The sequence below is a fragment of the Pararge aegeria genome, chromosome 19 (genome assembly GCF_905163445.1).
Source record: "Pararge aegeria chromosome 19, ilParAegt1.1, whole genome shotgun sequence".
Taxonomy (NCBI): domain Eukaryota; kingdom Metazoa; phylum Arthropoda; class Insecta; order Lepidoptera; family Nymphalidae; genus Pararge; species Pararge aegeria.
Genome location: NC_053198.1, coordinates 4,856,723 through 4,876,416, shown reverse-complemented (window position 1 = coordinate 4,876,416; position 19,694 = coordinate 4,856,723). Strand labels below are relative to the sequence as shown.

The following is a 19,694-nucleotide window of genomic DNA, read 5'->3' as shown; positions in this document are numbered from 1 at the left end:
AACTCATTTAATATGATATAGGCATTCACTATATTCATATCAATAGAGCTAAGAGTTGTCACGTGGTCTAAATTGAACTGTTTTTTTTAAATACGGTTACGGTTAGGTCATAAGTCCAAGTTTAATCTAGCTACTACATTAAAATAGCGAATAAATTTAACTTTTAACTTTGTATTTAACTTTTTCGTCTTTTCCTTAATTATCTTCTCTTTTAACAATAAATCTTATTTCAATGGAATAAAACTCCGTTTTTAATGCAATCATAATTTGTTTTCGAGGTATTATTTGCTGTCTGAGGTAAATGCCGTCTAATTTGCCTTTCGAACGCTCTTAATATGATATAAAGATTGTAACGCATACATCGACATACTACATGCTAATATAAATAAAAAATCGATTACGGATGTAGACACTTCAAAAATAACCTTTATACTAATACAAAAGACTTTTCCCCCAATGACGATATTATTTTTGATAAATGGCAACTTAATTTAACATACACATTTTCAGTTAAATCGTGTTCTAATTGTTACATATATTTCTTTTTAAAGATTGAATAAAAAAAATGTACATTGTTTGACATTTTCTTTAATGCAACAGAATAAATAGTTGCAGAGGCCATTTGCTTAAAATTAACGGTGACAAAATTTTCATTTATGGTAGTCTGTGGTTCTCAAGTTTTCTAAAGAGGGTTAATAATAAAATTATATTTCCGATCACTTGGAAGTTAAAATTTAGTTATATTGTGATGACAGGAGCGTGGAATGCTTGCATATGTCTACACTGACATACCGAACCTAAACTGACGGGACTAAAATCATTGCCACTCATATTGGAAATTTTCCCAGTCCAGTTAATTTAGTATCAAGTTTTAAATATAGCATCTAAATGCAAATACAATGTACAGTGGGCATGAAAACGACATCGGTCATTTAGTGGCAAGTTTTAAGGATTCGAAGATTAATTTGAATTAACCATTTAAAATTATATCATGTCAAATAAATGCAAATAAAAAAACAACAAAACACAATAAATGGCAAAATTTAATCTTTAATATAGTATTTTTTTTATTTGAAATTTATACAAGGTTGTGTAGACTGTTTACCAATGTTTTACACGATCAACTGAACTGATAGGAACGCATTATTTAACCGGCTGGACTGTGTAATGTCTTTTCAAAGTTAAAAAATAAACATAATATATACGCTGTTATTATTTAAGACGTCAGGGTGCCTAGTGTGAGATTTTCGTTTTACTTATTCGATCGCGTCAAAGTTAACTACGATTTGTATGGTACTGATACAGCGCCATCTATTGTCAATGCAGTTGCCAAATATTCTAAGTAGATGGCGCTCCTTTGACTCCATAAAAATCGTTGCTTCACGCTACCGAGTAATTAAACGTAGGTAGAAAATCTTACACTTGACACTCGGTTATACAATTTTTTTTCCACGTTTGACGAGACGACTCCGTTAATATCCAGGAACATTATTAAATATACAAAACAAATGGTAAATCCTTATGATGTCACTGAATTGGTGTCCAGAAGACCTGAAACGGTACAACTTTATTTGTATGTGCCAAGTACTTTTGAAACGTCTCCTTCGTAAGTGTTCTTGGGGAGTATGTCTTCGGTACTAAGTCAGTACTATTATTCTAAGGGTATCTTACTCAGTCATCAGGGGGTTGCAATTGGTGAAGGCGTCGCAACGCATGTGATAGAAGTGGCAGCAAGTCTGCCGGGGGCGAAGGCGCCGGAGATTCGGAACTGGACTCGTCGGATTCCTCGATAGGTTCGTCTGCTTCGCTGCCCTCGGCGGAGGGACATCGGGTCTCGCTCGGCGAACCTCCCGTTTCCGTTTCTCCGGTTTCCTCTTCTGCGGAGAAATCATTTTTTTATTTTTTCCATAACAAGTTAGCCTTTGATTGTTGCAATCTAACCTAGTGATGGTGGAATCTTAAATGGTACTAGCTAACCTTTTATTGGTATGGCAGCTATATACAACCACTTTTATTAACATAGGTCAAAACTAGCCGGACAACTTTCCCGGGGTCCATAGAGGAACCGATGAACGATAGCGATATCCAAACTGCTGATCAGTCAATGCCATCAATGAATCAAATGTTACCCGACTAACTAGACCAACTAACTAGATCTGTTTTGTGTGTAGTATAAGGGTCGAAGAAATTATAAATTACACCATCCAGATTCTCCTGCTTCGCGGAGTATAGCAAATTAAGCTTAATTTTTATAATATAACTATCCAGAGTCCCCTGATATCTGCCTACGAAAGTTTTTTTGTGCAGTAGGAGTGTTTCTTGTTTTTATATGGTAATGAATTATGTACACGAGCCTCGCCCCGTCGTCTCGAACGCCGAAGCAGACTTCACCACATATGGTCCACTCCACATGAACCAATATATTTTCGAGATTAAAATCAAAATAGAACTCGATTTGCCACAAACATGATTGATATCATGTAAGCAAAATCGAGCAGGAAAAAGCGGGTCTCGCTGTCTCTATCAAACGACAAACTTAATGTAAGTTTGTCGTTTGATAGAGACAGCGAGACACAGAAAAACGCATTACTCGATCACAGCGATGTCAAAGAGCAGACATATATATATATAATAGCCTTAGTATATATATAATATACTAAGGCATTAAATCGTTTGGCAGTAAGTCTCTGTATACTCGGTGTTAACTAACCTCCTACTACATCAGCAGGCTGATAACGTATCTCCCCACTGGCTTGCAGCAGGCGTAAATCTCGCAATATTTTATGTCAAACATCACTTGCATAAATTTCCCTGCCGACTATCACATCTGGAACCTTCCCCTTATCCCACAGCGCTCATATGCATCCAGTCCGACTATTATTCATCCGGAGCCTATCCCACTTCTGATCACAGATCTCTTACGATACGTCTCTCTAATACGAGAGACGGTTTAAGAACATAGACCTAACACACTGCTCCAATGCGGGTTTGTGTGCTTTAAAGATTATTATCACAAGGAAGTGATAATAACCGGCGGCTTGCCGTTGCTGTCCGAGACAAGGGGATATATATACACCGCTATTTCCTAACTCGGGGAAAATACTGAAAATTATTTGAATATAAGATATACAATACCTTATACAGTTCTTAGCCCAAACAGTTCTTTACACAACCTTGTGATCCGTAGTTGGGCATGCTGACAGCTACTTGGCTGACCAATGAGCGGTCTGTTATTACTATAAAACAAAAAACTACTACCCTTTAACCCAACAGCGTACTCACCGGTGGGTCGGAGCAATCTCTGATGCAACGCGGTGGCGGCACGTTGTAACGCACGCGCTAGTGGTGAGCCCTGCACCGGCCGCGCCCTCTCCGCAAGCAATAACAGCGCATGCGTGTTCCCGAGCAGAGTTGACAGCGAAGCCAGTGAGGCGCTTCCGGCTATCTCGTCAGCTAGAGCCTCGGCGGCTCGGCAGCCTCCCAACACGGCGCCGGTAGTCCCGGAACCGCCCGCCACTCCCGCAACGCTTGACGCGTTCGGACTCGACGTTGAACCCAACTGTATACAAAATAATTATTCCAAATTCAAAATTCAAAATTAATTTATTTCAAGTAGACCTAATGTAACACTTTTGAAACGTAAAGTCTATCTGTTTGAAGCGACTCTTCCACCGGTTCGGAAGGCAGATTCTAACGAGAAGAAGCCGGCGAGAAACGAAGTCTATCATCATCTTGTAATCATCATATCAACCCATTACCGTCCCACAACAAAGCACGGGTCTCCTCCTACAATGGGTTTAGGACGTAGTCCATTACGATGGCTCCGTGCGGATTAGTGAACACACCATTATGGAGAACTCTCAGGCATGCAGGATGTTTTCTCTCCCCGTTGAAGCAAACGATATTCTAATTGCTTAGATGCACATAACTTAAAAATGCCAGAGGTGCGGGCTGAGATTCGAACTGGGCCCAATAGTAAAACCGAAGCTTCTGGCACTTAGGCTACCACCGTTTCGGGAAATTGTATATTATTTTTAAACCAAATGACCGGATGAAATCCTGAGGATGTCTCTCAATAAGTTCAAAGTTGATATAAAAATCCTATTATATTAAGGATTTACACAAACGATTACAAAGAAGAATAGATCTAACTTCATAGCTAATTATGTATTGAGTGTGAGATGATGTTAAAAAAAACCCGGCTAAGTTTTTTGTAAGCTCTTCTTAGACCAGGGCGCGTTTATAACCCTCCAGTTTATTTTTTATAATCTTTAATCCATACGAAAAACAAAAAATATGATACATACATACATGGTATTGTAGCACATCTTGTGGCAAGAACCATACACAAGTTATGAGTTGCGTAGAGAAAATAGACTGGTGAAACGTCTGCCTAGGAATTTTTGATAAGGCGTTACATAAGCATTGCCTTTGCCGTCGTAAGTGAAATAAGGCATAAATATTCTTTGAAATTACCTTAGGGTAGTAATGCTGCATGAACTCGTAGATGGCGGGGTCAGACAGCGACTCCCGCTCGTCCAGTAATATTGCATCCACGTATTCTGACACGACGCTACACTCCAGCAGCATCTCTTCTAATTTCGCGTCAGCCTAAAAAAATCAATCAAAAATACTTTAAGTAAAAACAGAAATAAATAAAAGAGAAATGGAAAAAAATGTTTTCTATTGACACTTTTCCAATTGCACTAGTAGCTACTTCTTCTTAATCAGTTCGGTAATAAGTTGTACACTAAAGTGAATTCAGTTACAAACCAAAATCGGGCTTGTGCGAGCGGGACCGTGCTTTTATACGTTAAGTTTCAATGTTCCAAATGCTCGATATTGATACTTAGGGGACCTGTCCTTCAAAGGCATAAAGAGGATTTTGGGCATAATGTATTTTGACCTTGATTGAATCTCTCAACAAACAGATTTATTTCAAGAATTGATGTATATTCAAGAAATCAACAGCGTTAAAGCAAATCGTCATTGGCACTCTTTTCGAGGTCAGTGTACTTGAAATAAAGAATATACTTCAACTACGATGTCCGATTAATCTAATAAATAACAATGAACAATGAATCGCAAGATAGAAAAAGGATTGTAAATATTGATGTTATATTTTTTTCAAACTTTATATGCCACACAAGAAAGACCTGCCGCAAAGTACTCTAAGCACGTTTCCCTCCGACACTGGAGCATCCTCAGGAGATGTTGACTTTACAATGAACAATTGCTAAGAATCTAGAAACGCCTACTTCTATCCAATAATAAAATTAATATTATATTTTTTTGTACTGACCGGTGAGGCAGCCACGTCCCTCCAGAAGGCCGCGAAGTAGTTAAACCTCAGCGGCACTGCCTCTAACGCGCACAGCGCAGACAGTAGCACCAGTTGTTCGGACATACAGCGTTGATTTCGCGCCACTCGACAACATGTGTCTGTAAATTCAATGCAATTTATCTTTGCACTACCCACCTTTTACTATTGTTACCTATGATGTTGTTCTTGATGTTTGGCAAAATTACTTGCACCCTGGAGTTGAACAATGGAGTTTTACCTCCGAAGAAAGCACGGTAGTATTATTATATTATAGACAATTTATTAAAAAAATCTCTGTTGCCTATACATATACGTACTAAATTTTTCATTATCAGACCACTACGGGGAGTGGGTCTACTCACACAATGAGAAAAGAATACGCCATAGTTCACCTTTGAGAACATTAAAACATCGTGAGGAATGCAGGTTTCCTCACGATGTTTTCCTTTACCGCTAAAGCAAGAGATGTACTCGAAGTGCGTGAAATACAAATCCTTGAACTTACCATTTAAGTACCAATGCTTGGCCAGCATTGTGGACTACGTTAAATTTTTTAAGATGGTCATGTCGAATTCCTCAAAAAATCGAAAATAAATCATAATTCCAAAACTACAAAAAAATGCGGAACATATATGGGGATGATTCTGATACTCCACACCGGTCGTCCTGTATGTAGGTAAATTGACTCAAAACAAATGTAATTAAAATAAAATTAATTTCGATATTATTTGAAAATGTTGTAAAACCAGTGAAAAGCTGAACATTCACTAAGAACGTAAAAACTTAGATATGAAAAAATTTAATCCCTGTTGGTTTTCCTAAATTAATAAACCTTCTTTATCCTGAGAGCAGAGCCATGCTTTGCCGTGGGCCAATGATGGTGGTGATGATAATAATAGTAATAATAATAACAGTTTTTATTTGCTTAAAAGTACAATATTTTTTCTTTTTTTTAATATATTAATAGCGGGCAAACGAGCAAGTGGGTCACCTGATGGTAAGTGATCACCGCCGCCCATAAACATCTGCAGCACCAGAGGAGCCACCGATGCGTTGCCGGCTTTTAAGGAATTTGTTTATCCGCCCCTTGAATAACCCTAGATTCTTTCCTTCCTTCCTTCTGAAATTACCCTGGACCCCCAAACTAGGATATCCCGCGTCTTGGGGGTCAGTGTCTTCCCATATGTGCATCGAGATTAGAGAGAGAGAGAGAGAGAGAGAAAAAAAGAGAGAATGAGATGATAAATGTTCAATGTTTCTTACCAATAAACTTGTGATAGGGTCTGTAGAGTGCGGGTCGCAGCGACTGCGCGTGCGCGTGCGAAGTGCGGGCGCGCGGACGGGACGCGGCGCGTGCGGCTGCGTGCGCGCCCGCCGCCAGCGGCACAAGCGCGCCCAGCGCCGCACAACCGCCAATTAGTACCAACTCGCGCACCACACCTGTACATTGTGCATGTACTATGATACACATTCTGGAACACTGTGGAACTCGCTCCCACCTGTTTAAACATCGCTTAAAAAATTACTACTTATCTATGTAATTGAGTATTATGTACGTTTACAATAGCATAAACATATATCCTATATATCTATTATAGTATATATAAATTTATATCGGTATTTGTGTATTTAATATGTGAATGTAGTATGTATTTTTATGTAAGTTTATTTTTTTTTGTAACATACTTTATGCACCATGCACTTTCCACTTTTTTATCGGCTTCGTACGCTCAGGTTGCCTATAAAAGATCACTTTCAGTGATAAGGCCGCCTTTGCACCCTACCACTAAGTACTATTACCGTTTTCTTTGTATTTTTCCTATTGTTTTGTGTTGCAATAAAGTTTTTTTATTCTATTCTATTCTATTCTTTGAATTAAATATCCGAAAAATATACCAAAGTAAAATATATTTTCACAAACATTGGGCTTGGAAATTGAAGCTTTATTTTGAAAACCTTCGTCGAGATAAATCGAAATTGCTGTACTGGCTAAAGCCTTGGCCACAATGAGGCACTGATTGATTTGCGAATGTACACAGGTTTTTCCGTCGAAGCCTATTTAGCTGGCCGCTACAGTAATATACTTGCAATACAACTCGTTCAACTTCGTCAGCGCACTTTCTTTTGCGCCTTCGCGTTTCACCCGAGTCTTAAGACATGGCAAAGCGCTCGCACCAATTGCAAAGCCAATTACTAGTTTTGCAAATTTTGCAAATAACTATGTCTTCGGCCGCAACGTACAATACGTACGTGCGTGCGTACACCTACCCGTTGGGACAGCCATCTAAATATAGCCATGACGCCAAGTTGTATATCGGTTACTTGTCAAGAGCAGCGTGAGGCAGCCTCGGCGACATCTGATGCAAATTGAGCAGACTCAGCAATCGGGCCAGTGCTTATTTCGCGTCTCTTACTTGTTTCGCCAATTATGCCGACATACTTAGCCTCGACGTACACTATAAACATGCATGCGTGCGTGCGTGCGAACACCTGCATGCATATTATTGATAACGTACCTAGCGCAGCGTGAGGTAACCTCGGCGTCCTTTGATGCATATTGAGCAGCGTCAGCAACCGCCTGGCACACTCGGGCCAGTCTTTGCACGCCAGCAACAACGCCCGGGCTTCCTTCGCGTCCCTCCGGAGTCTTAAGGTCCGGCATAACGCACGCGCCCATCTTAATGCCGCTACTAGCTCTGAGCGAATTGATCCACTGCTAAGGCTTACGCCAGCGCTCGCGCCGCCCTCTACGTACACCGCGTGGAGACTGTGCAGGGCCTGTATTCATCATTGTATTGATCAAACCAAAGCACCAATTTTTGAGAAAAAACGGTTTAAAAATATTTTATTAATAATTCCTTGGCGACAGAAATATTGCTGTCGACTACAAATAAACACGAAATATTATATTGAAGATCTCTCCTGCGCAACGGTGAGTGCCGTGAATTTAAGTAGGAGGTCCCGGGTTCGATACCCAGCAGGGGCAATTTGGGAATTTATAATTTCTGAATTTTCTCTGGTCTGTTCTGATGGGAGGTTTTGGCCGTGGCTAGTTACCACCCTACCGACAAAGACGTGCCGCTAAGCGATTTAGTATACCAGTGCTATATCGCGTAGAAACCGATCAGGGGTAGGACTACCACATTGCCTAACAAGTTAGCCTGCCATCATAGCGAGCTACCATCTTAGACTGCATCATCATTTACCACCAGTTGAGATTTCAGTCAAGGGCTAAAGTGTAATGATATAAAAAAAAAAATGCTTATTATAGTAAAAAGACATCTTACCAAACAAACCTATAACACTGCCTGATTGATATTAAAAAAGGACTTTAGACTCGTCAGTATAAAGGCTGGAAATGATGCAAACGAGTTTTTAAATGTAGGTAATTTAAAAGCGATTTTTAAACGTACTTCAAAAGTCATCTGCAGCCCTCCATTGTAGACTACGTATAGTTTGTCGTCCTCGTTCTCAACGAGCGTGCAGAACGCAGAGATCAACGTCGTCCAACACGTGCGTCCGTTCAAACCTGCAAACACTATATCTTAATCTCTTAAATCACTTTTTATAACATGGAACTACCTTTTTATAAGATGGAATAAGATGTTATAAGATGGAACTAACAGTTATATCAAATTGCACGTAACAATCGATACTAATATTATAAATGCAAAAATGTGTATCTTTGGTTGTTTGTTTTTAAATAGGTTCGGCTCAGATACTGCACCGATCTTTATGTAATTAGAATAAAACGAGTGAAAACGGTTTTGATTTCAACATAATTTTTAAAATAGGAAAGCTTTTGAAATTATACACGTGTATTTTAATAATAATGGGAGCAACATAGCAAAGACTGGCGCGTGATAGAGATGCATGTAAAGGAATGGAGGAGGCCTTCGCCCAAAGGAAAAAATAAATAGTAGGTCAAGAAAAATAGTTATAAGGAACATTTTGTTTTAAATATAATAATAGTTTCAGTATTTATGTTTTAAACAATTAGGTTTTTTCAGTAAGAAAGGGCTTTATTATTATTGTAATAGTGTATATAATAATAATAATTGAGACTAGAAAATTACTATGAACAGAAAACATAGAAATAAGTAAGATAGTTCAATTATTGAATGTTCATAGAAAGACACGGTATATCGCGCGTGCCTTAGATTTTATAGCAATGCAGATCGGGCCAAGCTGATATCAGAGGGACCCGCAAGTGCTCCAGCCATGTCGTCGATACACAAAACAAGTATTTCGTGGATTATACAAATGAAGGTGTATGAAAAATAAGGCGTATGGCGGCCCGCGGAGTTTATATTCTTAAGTCTATGGTGTGTAACGATGGGGGCTGACATAAAAGGTAACCTACAAAAAAAAAAAAAAAGTCTATGGCAGCGTCACCTGTCGAGATAAAGGGGTAGTGTGCATCCCAATTTGTAAGCGTGTCACCAATCTATTCGATTTTTTTATGGGCTTCAACAAAATAAATTAAATAACTATATTTTTACCCACAATGACAAAGCGTACGTAAGCGTAGCGTAATGAACGTACCCTGCAAATATGCTGATAGCGTGCTCCGTCGAAAAGCTGCGGCCTCTCGTGCGTCCGTGCCTTCAGGAGTGCTGGCAGCGCCAGACCCGCCTCGCGCCGCTAGTATCCGCGCTAGCCTATGTAACAATTATTTGAAGTTAAACTTCTTATGGCGCGTGATGAGAGGAATTTATTACAATGCGCGCGCACACCGTCACATGAAACCGACACCCTGAAGTTGGCTATACTCAACATTTTAGTTTTTCAAAAAGTTACCAACAAAGGACATCTGCGTGAGAATTATTATTATTTCTTATTTTCAAATTCAAATACAAATCTTTATTTGCGTGATTGCAGGTTTAAAAAATTGATCTTATAATAAAACATAACATGTTTCGAGCTACAATCTGCCATTCGATGGCATGCAAATTATAATAACACCTTAATTATAAAATAATTTTTCCATTTTATACAAAATGTCAGAAAATTAAGGTATCAAAACTGTGAAATTAAATAATGTCCACTTAAAATTAAATAATATAAAGTAAACCAAAATATAAACCATGAAACACAATAATTTAAACCTTTAGTTTTAGATATTCGCCTACTGAATAAAACTGATGAAGCATAAGCCATTGAATAATTTTAATCTTAAATTTTTTTTTCACATTTATTATTATTTCTACATAATGCGTTATAATAAAACTTTCAATGTATCAAAAACCTTTTTTTTATTGTTAGTGTCGTTTTTTCTACAAACCTAGAATAAGGCGATAGATAAAAATTTTGAGAAGATTTTTATCTTGTAACGCCAAAGAAGTATAACTTTTAACGCGTGTACATAAGTACACACACGTTTTTTGGGCCACTTACTTCTTAAGCACTTTTGAAACATCAAGTAAGTCTGTTTGTAGTGACTGTAGTCTGTATCACCGATTCGGAAGGAAGATTCTACAGAAAAGAACCGGCAAAAAATTCATATTGCTCTTTTTAAACATCATTATCAGATTACCCATCTTTAGAATTATCCTAACTTCTCTAAAAGCAGAGCGGCCTTGTTCCAAGCAGCCTTGTCGCTAAGAAATTCATCAATCGTGTAGCTACGATTTATTAAATGTGTTTTAATACATTGTTTTAAGTAAGGTAACGGTAGATTTAATATGACCTTCGGTATCACGTTATAAAATAAAAACCAGATTTTTGTACATTTCTCAAATGATATGCGGATATCACTAATTTATTCACTATATTAATTATATGTCTAAATAATATTACTATATTATTGATATGTCCGTTTCTAGGACTAGCACGTCGATTGCTTTTATCGACTTTTGTTTTATAATGACTAATGTTGTTTTATAAGGATTATATAAATTTAAATTTATTGCGTAGCTAATGTAAGAACAGATAAGACAATAATACGAAGAGTAGAACATATTGCTAAAAATAGAAAAATCCGTACCGAATACTTTCTTAATTATCTGTTACTACGAGCCACGGAATAACTAAATGACAATATTATAATATATATATTTTTGATACATGGTATTCCACACACTATCATTATTTACAATGGTTGTCAGTTTATTTATAATATTTTGTGCATGATATTCCACAGACTATCGTTTTGGATAATGGTTATCTATCTTTTCAAGTAAAAACACCATAAAATGAACTATGGTAACAACTTTAAAGTCATTCTTAGAAGTTAATGTTGCTGCGAATATACTACCGCTATTACTGCTAACAGCACTGTCAGTGAAATTTCGGATGATTCCCTCATACCACTGTTTAATGTATTTATTTATTCTTGTTACACTCCATCTATATACCGAGATTTGGCCACGCCCACAATAATTAATTAATAATTTTCCGAAGGTAGTCTGCTTTTGTATGGCTGTGCAATGAAAGAGAACATAAAAAATGCACGTTTATCATACTATACCTCAACAATTCGTCCGCCGCGCCCGGGTAGAGATGCGCGTGCGGCGCAATGTTGCGGAATGCCCAGTGGATGTTCTGGTGCTGTGCGAGCGAACGTGCAAACGCGGCCGATCTCCGACAGCACAGCCGAAGCAAGGCGTAGTACGGTGGTAGCATTGCGCGATTGTACGCTACCACTTCACCGTCTTCGTGGTCCGCACTACCATTAAAAAGTTCATTATTATCACCCGTTACCGGTCATTACGGGGCACGAGTACAACACAATGAGAAGTGTTTAGATGGAAAACTCTCAGGCATGCAGGTACCTCGAGATGTTTCCCTAACCGTTAAAGCAAGTGATATGAAATTGCTCACATGAAAAAGCAAGTAACCCCGCAAAAAGGTACGTGCCGGGACTCAAATTTGGTCACCCCACCCCAAGGGGGCCGAAGAATTAACCACTAGGGTACCGCTAAAAAGTAAACTAAAATTATGAAAATAAAGCTTAACTTGCTATAACTGGAGTACAGAAAATTAACCTGAATTTTCATATCATGGATTTCCGCAAAGTAACGCCTGCTTCTATCGAATATATACTAAATTTAAAAGCGGCAGCTATATTTAAACTCGCTTAAGCTTATGACCGAGGCCTCGTGGAATTGGACAATCTTTATTGACATTCAATAAAGATTGTCCAATTCTAAATAAAGAATAATGAAATAAAGCATGGAATATAAAAGAATAATTGGTTTAAGACCTGTTGCAATAGGTTAATATATATATTTCGAGTTGATCTAATATGAGCACTTGAAACGCCAACTCTCTCCGTTTGTGTCTGTAAGTGTTAACCACCGGTTCGGAAGGTAATTTCTACTGGGAAGCATCAGGAAATAAAATCGGCAGTTGCTCTTTTCCATTTAACACTTTAACGATTAACTAATTAAATTTCACTTAATTTCACTTATAAGGTATATACGAAAATATATATGTATATTTATATGCACCATCTACCTCTCTTCTTGAGCTGGGTTTTACGCCATTGTTAGCCTGGAAGAGATCGCTACGTAGCGAAAAATTGTATACTTTGTGTTAAACTTTTATTTTAAATTATTCTGTATGTTGCTACAGTAAATAAGTGGGTAAATAATCAAACTTTTGATAACTACAAATTCATATTTGCCAGATATTTATGTTCATGACATTGAGTTGGTGGGTATTTTGATATAAATAAGACTGCATTATCTATGCACCTCAGTCCTACATGGACTCGAACGATGCAAAGATACCTCCCGGTGTCTAAGTCGTTTATCAATGTTTATTTGGTGTACAATAAAAGTGTTTTCATTCATACATTCATTCATTCATTCAATTACCGATGGTTAAAAGAGCAATGCAACTTGAATGACTTACAGTATGTAATTGAATGCGATGTGCTTAGTTAGCCTCTGGTTGGCCAGCATCAGTTGTACGTTCTCAGGACAGTCCACAGAGACCGCGTGCCAGAATGTCAGCAGCGCTTGTTTGTTGGGGTGGACCGCTACGGATGGCTCCGATATCGCTGGGTGATATAGCTCCCATAAATCGTTGAAATATTGACCGAACTGCGGCAAAAAAGAGACCGTAATTACCGCGTGGTTATACGACGTGTGCAGTGTGGTGACGGCAGATCAAAATACAGTAGTCACCACCACTTTCCTTGCCGCGGGTGTCCTAGAAGAACGAGGGAATGCACTGATGATTATATATATAGTACCTCTGGTCTACTATTATATATATACGACGCTAGAAAAAAAATGTATATGTATATATATATATATATGTATATATATATATATATATGTATACTACGACAATACACACATCGCTATATAGCCCCAAGGTAAGCGTAGCTTGTGATTTGGGTACTAAGATGACAGATGAATATTTTTATGAGTAATATACATAAATGCTTATAATATAAAAATTCCGAATTTCCTCTGGTCTGGTCTGGTGATAAGGCTGTGGCTAGTTACCACCCTACCGCCGAAAAACAGGCCGCCAATTAATTTAGCTTTCTGGAACTGTTTAATACTGCAATACCCCTTACAGATTAGCCCGCTTTCATCTTAGCCTGCGTCGTCACTTACCACAATACCCAGAACAGCAATTTGACCTTGACTTTTTAATTTTTGGTAAGAGGTTCGTGCCAAGGGAAAACGATTCACGAAAAGACTAAAAATAATGAGGGCTTTTTAGTAGTGAATAGTAGAAATTAGAGACATTAAAAAATCGTTATTAGAAGATGTATTGAAATAAAATGAAATGTTTTAAGAAACTTTATTATTAATAGTACATACCATTAACTTTTCCACTCTGCTAACGACGCAATACGACATAACGCCAAAGTAAGCCGTCAATTTCATGGTACCGTGAACCGCGATGTCTGTGTACTTTCGAGCGGCTTTTAATTTGCCCAATAGCATTGTGTAAACCTGCAACAAAGATTTTGTTTGAAGTGATAAATAAATAAATAAAAAATAAAAAAGCCTTTTATTCCATGCAAAATAATATTACAAACATAGTAAAAAAAGAATGAATTAAAAAATAGTGTCTATAAAGTTTACAGTACAAATTCGTTTTAACATTTTTTTTTCTTTTATTTTATTTAAGAATTAATTAATTATTGGTTTTAATATTTAATTTGCAAGGACCCCTCTCAGGTGAAGGCCTCCTCCAAGGATTTCCATTTTGGTCTATTTCTGGCTGTTTGTAACCAGTTTGTTCCTGCGATCTTCTTAATATCATCCTCCCTTTGAAGTGATATGATAAACGAAATAAAGGAACACGGTCGCTAACTATGGGCCTCATAAGAAGGCTCAGAGTCACTCAACTGGAGACGGAGAGAGCTATGCTCGGAGTATCTCTACGTGATCAAATCAGAAATGAGGAGATACCGACATAGCTTAACTAGTCGCGCAGCTGAAGTGGCAGTTTACGGACGTTCGACGATGGACGTTCCAAAGGTCCCAAGGTGCCGGAATGGAAACCCCGCACTGATAAGCACAGCGTTGGTCGACCCCCAACGAGGTGGACAGACCTGCGATCGCAGTTAGCCGCTGGACCAAAACCGTGTAATTTGGAACATCCTACCAAGGATCTATGTCCAGCAGTAGACGTCTATCGGTTGATATGCTGATGATGATATTGGAGAACCACTATGACACCAGAAGGTATCTTCGCGCCGTATCAGTCGTATGCCCGTTTTCATTAATGACGCACAATGCAATGCATAAGTAAGTTACGCCTATTCAAAGAAGATACCTAGGCATACATTTACCTTTCACCAATCGATTTTTACTGGGCACCTTTTATAACCTAACTAGTATTTTTTTCATCTGTCAAATGTCAGTTTACTAGTTTCCTTAACATTACGCAACGCCGAATCGGTGTCGTAACCAAAATGTCAACGTCGTCAAAAGTCGTGCCCAAATTATTAGGCATCCGATTTAAGAAAAATTCCAAAATAAATACCTGATGCAATGTATGATGGGCAGTGTCGGGTAGTTTGGCTAGGTGCAACGCGGGCGCTGGCAGCGGTCTGGCCCGCGCGTAGCCCGCACGGAAGTGCTGCGATGGTACCAGTGCGACCAGCAAGAGAGCCGCAGCCGCACGAACTCGTGCGGGCCCCGCGGCCAGTAACTGCACTTCTAGCCAGCGGTCCGCAGTGCGCAGAGCCCACGCGTGGGCTGCTTTGTTCCGAGGCACCTAATAAAAATAATCTTAATCAATATACTAATATACTATGACAATACACACATCGCCATCTAGCCCCAAAGTAAGCGTAGCTTGTGTTATGGGTACTAAGATAGCAGTTGAATATTTTTATGGATATAATAATATACTGATAAACACCCAGACACTGAAAAACAATCATGTTCATCACTCTCTCATCATCCGGAGTGCTACAACAACGCACGTTACTGTGGTGTTAGTAAAAAAAATTACATTTATTGTAAAAAAAAATGTTTTTGGGCACAATGCACTGCTTACAATAATGTCTGAATGAGGATTCTGCAAAATACAACAACGCACGTTACTGTGGTGTTAGTAAAAAAAAATTACGTTTAAAAATGTTTTTGTGCACAATGCACTGCATGCAATAATGTCTGAATGAGGATTCTACAAAATACAACAACGCACGTTACTGCGGTGTTAGTAAAAAAAATTACATTTATTGTAAAAAAAAAATTTTTTTGGACACAATAATGTCTAAATGAGGATTCTGTATATTTTTAATTTAATAAATTGAGCATTAACACGATAGAATGTTACAACAAAGCACGTTACTGTGTTATTAAAAAAAAAATTACATTTATTGTAAAAAAATATGTTCATAACAATTTTCATAAGGTTACAACGGACCTGCATAGCGAGCCATTCCAAAGCTGCGTGCGGGCACACGTCCCCCGCGTCCCACAGCCGGCCGAGCACTAGCTGGGTGAAGCAAGGCAGGCCGGTGGCCGCGCCCATCCCCCCGCCCGTCCCACCCCCGCTGCCCTCCACGAGCAACGTCAGCAATTTAAAAAATGGACCGCAGCTCTGAAACAAAGGCAAGCATTTTACCAAGCTATCAACGATATTTGCTCAAACGTCCTTGGAAAGGAGAATAGTACTTATAAGGTGCCTTCATGGAATTTATCTCATTTAGAAGGGTATAATAATTACAATACATTACCAAAAACATTAAAAATCTAGTTCGCCAGATTTCAGAGTTAAAAGCAAATGTAATTTCGTGAATTAAGGTTATTTTTGACACATACGATTATTGTACCTTGATTGATGGTACTGTTCACAATGAGTATTTTTCGTTTTGTTTTGTTTTGTTTTTGCGTACACAAGTGACGTACCTCTTTTGATTTTTTTTTGAAGTAGATTTAAAAAAGTTGACGGAAATAATAGAACCACTAATTGATCTCATTAAAAGATTTTTAACCGTCTAAGTTAAGAATTGGGATTTTAAACTTAATTTTTGATACCAATTTGAATAAGGCACCAAACGAAACGACCTTCTTTGTGATAAATCGAAAATGCCGTACGGCAGGGCTAGCACAGACAGCAGACAAAAATGATATCCCTCGATTATATCCCCTGACGGGGAATATAATCAACGCGTCCACCTGCTAAAGCATAGGAACATGGAATGGGAGAAGTTTACTTCAGTTCTTATTACACATACATCATTTGGAAATTATTTCCAAATGTTCTGAGAGTGGATAAATCTGTGAGTGAAGATAAATGTCTATCCTTTCCCCGGGGAGATAGATAATTGTCTCTTGCCCATGCTAGCCGTGCTGGCAAGATACATGTGAGCAGCGGCCGGCAAAAGTTGTTTGAAAATGCATATCTGTAGATGTTGAGCGGCCAAATAAATTCATTAAACTCATATCTGTCGCGTTATTAAAAATAACAAAGTAAACACATATCTGTCGCGTTATTAAAAATTACAAAGTAAACTAATATCTGTCACGTTATTAAAAATAACAAAGTAAACACATATCTGTCGCGTTATTAAAAATTACAAAGTAAACTAATATCTGTCGCGTTATTAAAAAATGAAACGATCTTTGCATGTGTACTTCTGCTCACGGTTGCAGGAAACGAATTCCTGCAACCGTGAGCAGAGGCAATAAAAAATCCAAAAATCATGTAAGTGAGTCAACTGGAGCAGCTTGGTGGGTCTCAGCTCTATATCCCTCCTTCGAGAGTGGATGCCAGCAGTGGGACATTTATAAGCTGATGATTACCTCGGAATGTTTAGCGATCGCCTGGAATATCATGTTGACGACCTTCTGCGCGAGCGCCTCGTTCCACCGGCATAGCGCAAAAATCAGCGACCTGGTCTGTTGCAGGTTTAAACAGTCCCGGGTCTGCTGGTAGATGAAAGGAAACCCCTGAAAAAAGATAACCACGTTAAAACTTTTAGAGTTTACTTATGAATAAATGGAGTACTGTTCCCATTTATGGGATAGCTCTGCCAAGTATCAGCGTGACGCCCTGGAGTCGATGGATCGTCGTGCTAGAAGGCTCATCGGTGACCTAGCCAATAAAAAACTTCAGAGTTTGGAACATCGTCGCAAGGTTGCCTGCCTTTCGGTGTTCTATAGGATGTATTTCAGAGAGTGTGCTCAAGAACTATTTGATCTAGTTCCCCCCTCGCCTTTTCACCATCGAACCGCGAGGCACCGTAAGGATTCGCATCCCTACGTGGTCGATATACCGCGGACGCGTACGAAGCGCTCCGCATCTTCGTTTCTGTTCGTTTCGCTTCTACTTTCCCCGGTTTTACCTACAATATGAGTACCTTCTTATTTATTGCACCACCTACCTCTTTTCTACGTTTTTTCCTTTTACGCCATTGGTTGCCTGGAAGAAATCGCTATGTAGCGATAAGGCCACCAAATTGTACTCTCTTGATTGTATTTATATCTTTGTAACTACTTTTTGTTTCTTTGGTGTACAATAAAAGTGTATTCATTCATTCACCTTCAAAACAAGAGTGAATAGGTATGTTCTAGGCAAGCGCGCTCCACCTTAGGGTTAATGAAATGAAATGAAATATTTATTTAGCTAAATATGGGTTAATTATTGGTGTTTAGGATATAAAGTTCCAACATATTCTGTTAATACATTAACATGCAAAATTTAGACATTAAGTCATATTAATAATAATCTTATTTGTTTTCAATTATATAAAATAATGTTCTGAGATTTATAGTGTCATATTAAATCATTGTATTAGTTATTTAATCACAATTCTAAGTTTGAATGTCAAATAAATAGACCTAGACCAAAGTAAGCGTAGCTTGCGTTATGGGTGCTAAGATAACTGTTGAATCTTATACAGACAAATACCCAGACAAAGAACAAACATTCATGTTCATCATACATTTTCTAATTTTCTAGTTGTTGGAATCGAACCACACAGCCTCGGGCTTTTTATAATGAATGTAAATGTTGGTATTGATGCACCACCATAATATAAGTGTATGTGTGAAACCGCTGTAATGCTTGTCGTAACTTGAGAATAAAGATAAAAATAATTATGACAGAGGGGTACCTCTGGCGCAAAGGAAGGTTTCGCATTCGATACCCGACGGAGGTAATTTGGAATCTCTTTGGCAGTGTATTATCAACGCGAGTTTCGCTCCATCACCATTTATCATCATCATCACATTACCGGACCACTACAGAGCACGGGTCTCCTCCCAAAATAATAAGCGGTCAAGACCGCAGTTCACCACGCTGGCCCAGCGTGGAGTGGTGGACTCCACACACCTTTGAGTACATAATGTAGAACTCTCAGGCATGGAGGTTTTTCCTCACGATGTTTCCCTTCACCGTTGAAACAAGTGATACTTCAATTACTTTAAACGCACATAACTTAGAAAAGTTAGACATGCGTGTTGGGACTTCGAACTCTGCCCTCAGAAAGTTATGTCTCCAAGAACTCCTACCCGATGCGCTATCAACGATTCACCATTAGTATAATAAAAAAAAATACAACAGTCATTGTTTACGATTCTGTTCTCGTTCTTTCGTTCTGTACATAATAAATAAATAAATAATAACTATAATATATAGTATACCTTCGCATGTAATAAGGCCCGAGCGTCGGGGTCGGCTAAAGCGAGATGTCCGGCGGCGTCCCGCGACCTCTCCACCAGTCCGCTAACCAATGCCACCATCTTGTCTAAGGCGCCAGGCCTTAGTTTGTCCCCGCAACTTTCCGCCGCCCCACTGCCGCTACCGCTACCGCTGCCGCTCGCTTCCTCGGTAGGGGACTCCACCTATAACAGTGAGGTTGAAGTTGTAATATGAACTAGAAATGGTTCAGCCCACTATAGGGTACATCCTATTTGTATTAAAAATGTTTGTTACTCTTTCA

General features: G+C 38.6%; 1 protein-coding gene across 1 annotated transcript in view; it reads right to left on the bottom strand.

The window, feature by feature from the left end:
* Positions 1 to 561: 561 nt before the first annotated feature.
* LOC120632127 (ubiquitin carboxyl-terminal hydrolase puf) overlaps positions 562 to 19,694 on the bottom strand; it is a 63,274-nt gene continuing 44,141 nt past the window's right edge. Inside the window, exons 43-57 of the mRNA XM_039901930.1 lie at positions 19,396 to 19,596; positions 17,554 to 17,700; positions 16,172 to 16,348; positions 15,281 to 15,514; positions 14,107 to 14,241; positions 13,181 to 13,371; positions 11,793 to 11,990; positions 9,869 to 9,984; positions 8,737 to 8,852; positions 7,840 to 8,101; positions 6,587 to 6,763; positions 5,303 to 5,442; positions 4,477 to 4,611; positions 3,283 to 3,559; positions 562 to 1,877 (exon numbers count right to left, since the gene is read on the bottom strand). Of these exons, the coding sequence (XP_039757864.1) occupies positions 1,672 to 1,877; positions 3,283 to 3,559; positions 4,477 to 4,611; positions 5,303 to 5,442; positions 6,587 to 6,763; positions 7,840 to 8,101; positions 8,737 to 8,852; positions 9,869 to 9,984; positions 11,793 to 11,990; positions 13,181 to 13,371; positions 14,107 to 14,241; positions 15,281 to 15,514; positions 16,172 to 16,348; positions 17,554 to 17,700; positions 19,396 to 19,596 (2,712 nt within the window). The 3' untranslated portion in view covers positions 562 to 1,671. The remainder of the gene's footprint in view (positions 1,878 to 3,282; positions 3,560 to 4,476; positions 4,612 to 5,302; positions 5,443 to 6,586; positions 6,764 to 7,839; positions 8,102 to 8,736; positions 8,853 to 9,868; positions 9,985 to 11,792; positions 11,991 to 13,180; positions 13,372 to 14,106; positions 14,242 to 15,280; positions 15,515 to 16,171; positions 16,349 to 17,553; positions 17,701 to 19,395; positions 19,597 to 19,694) is intronic.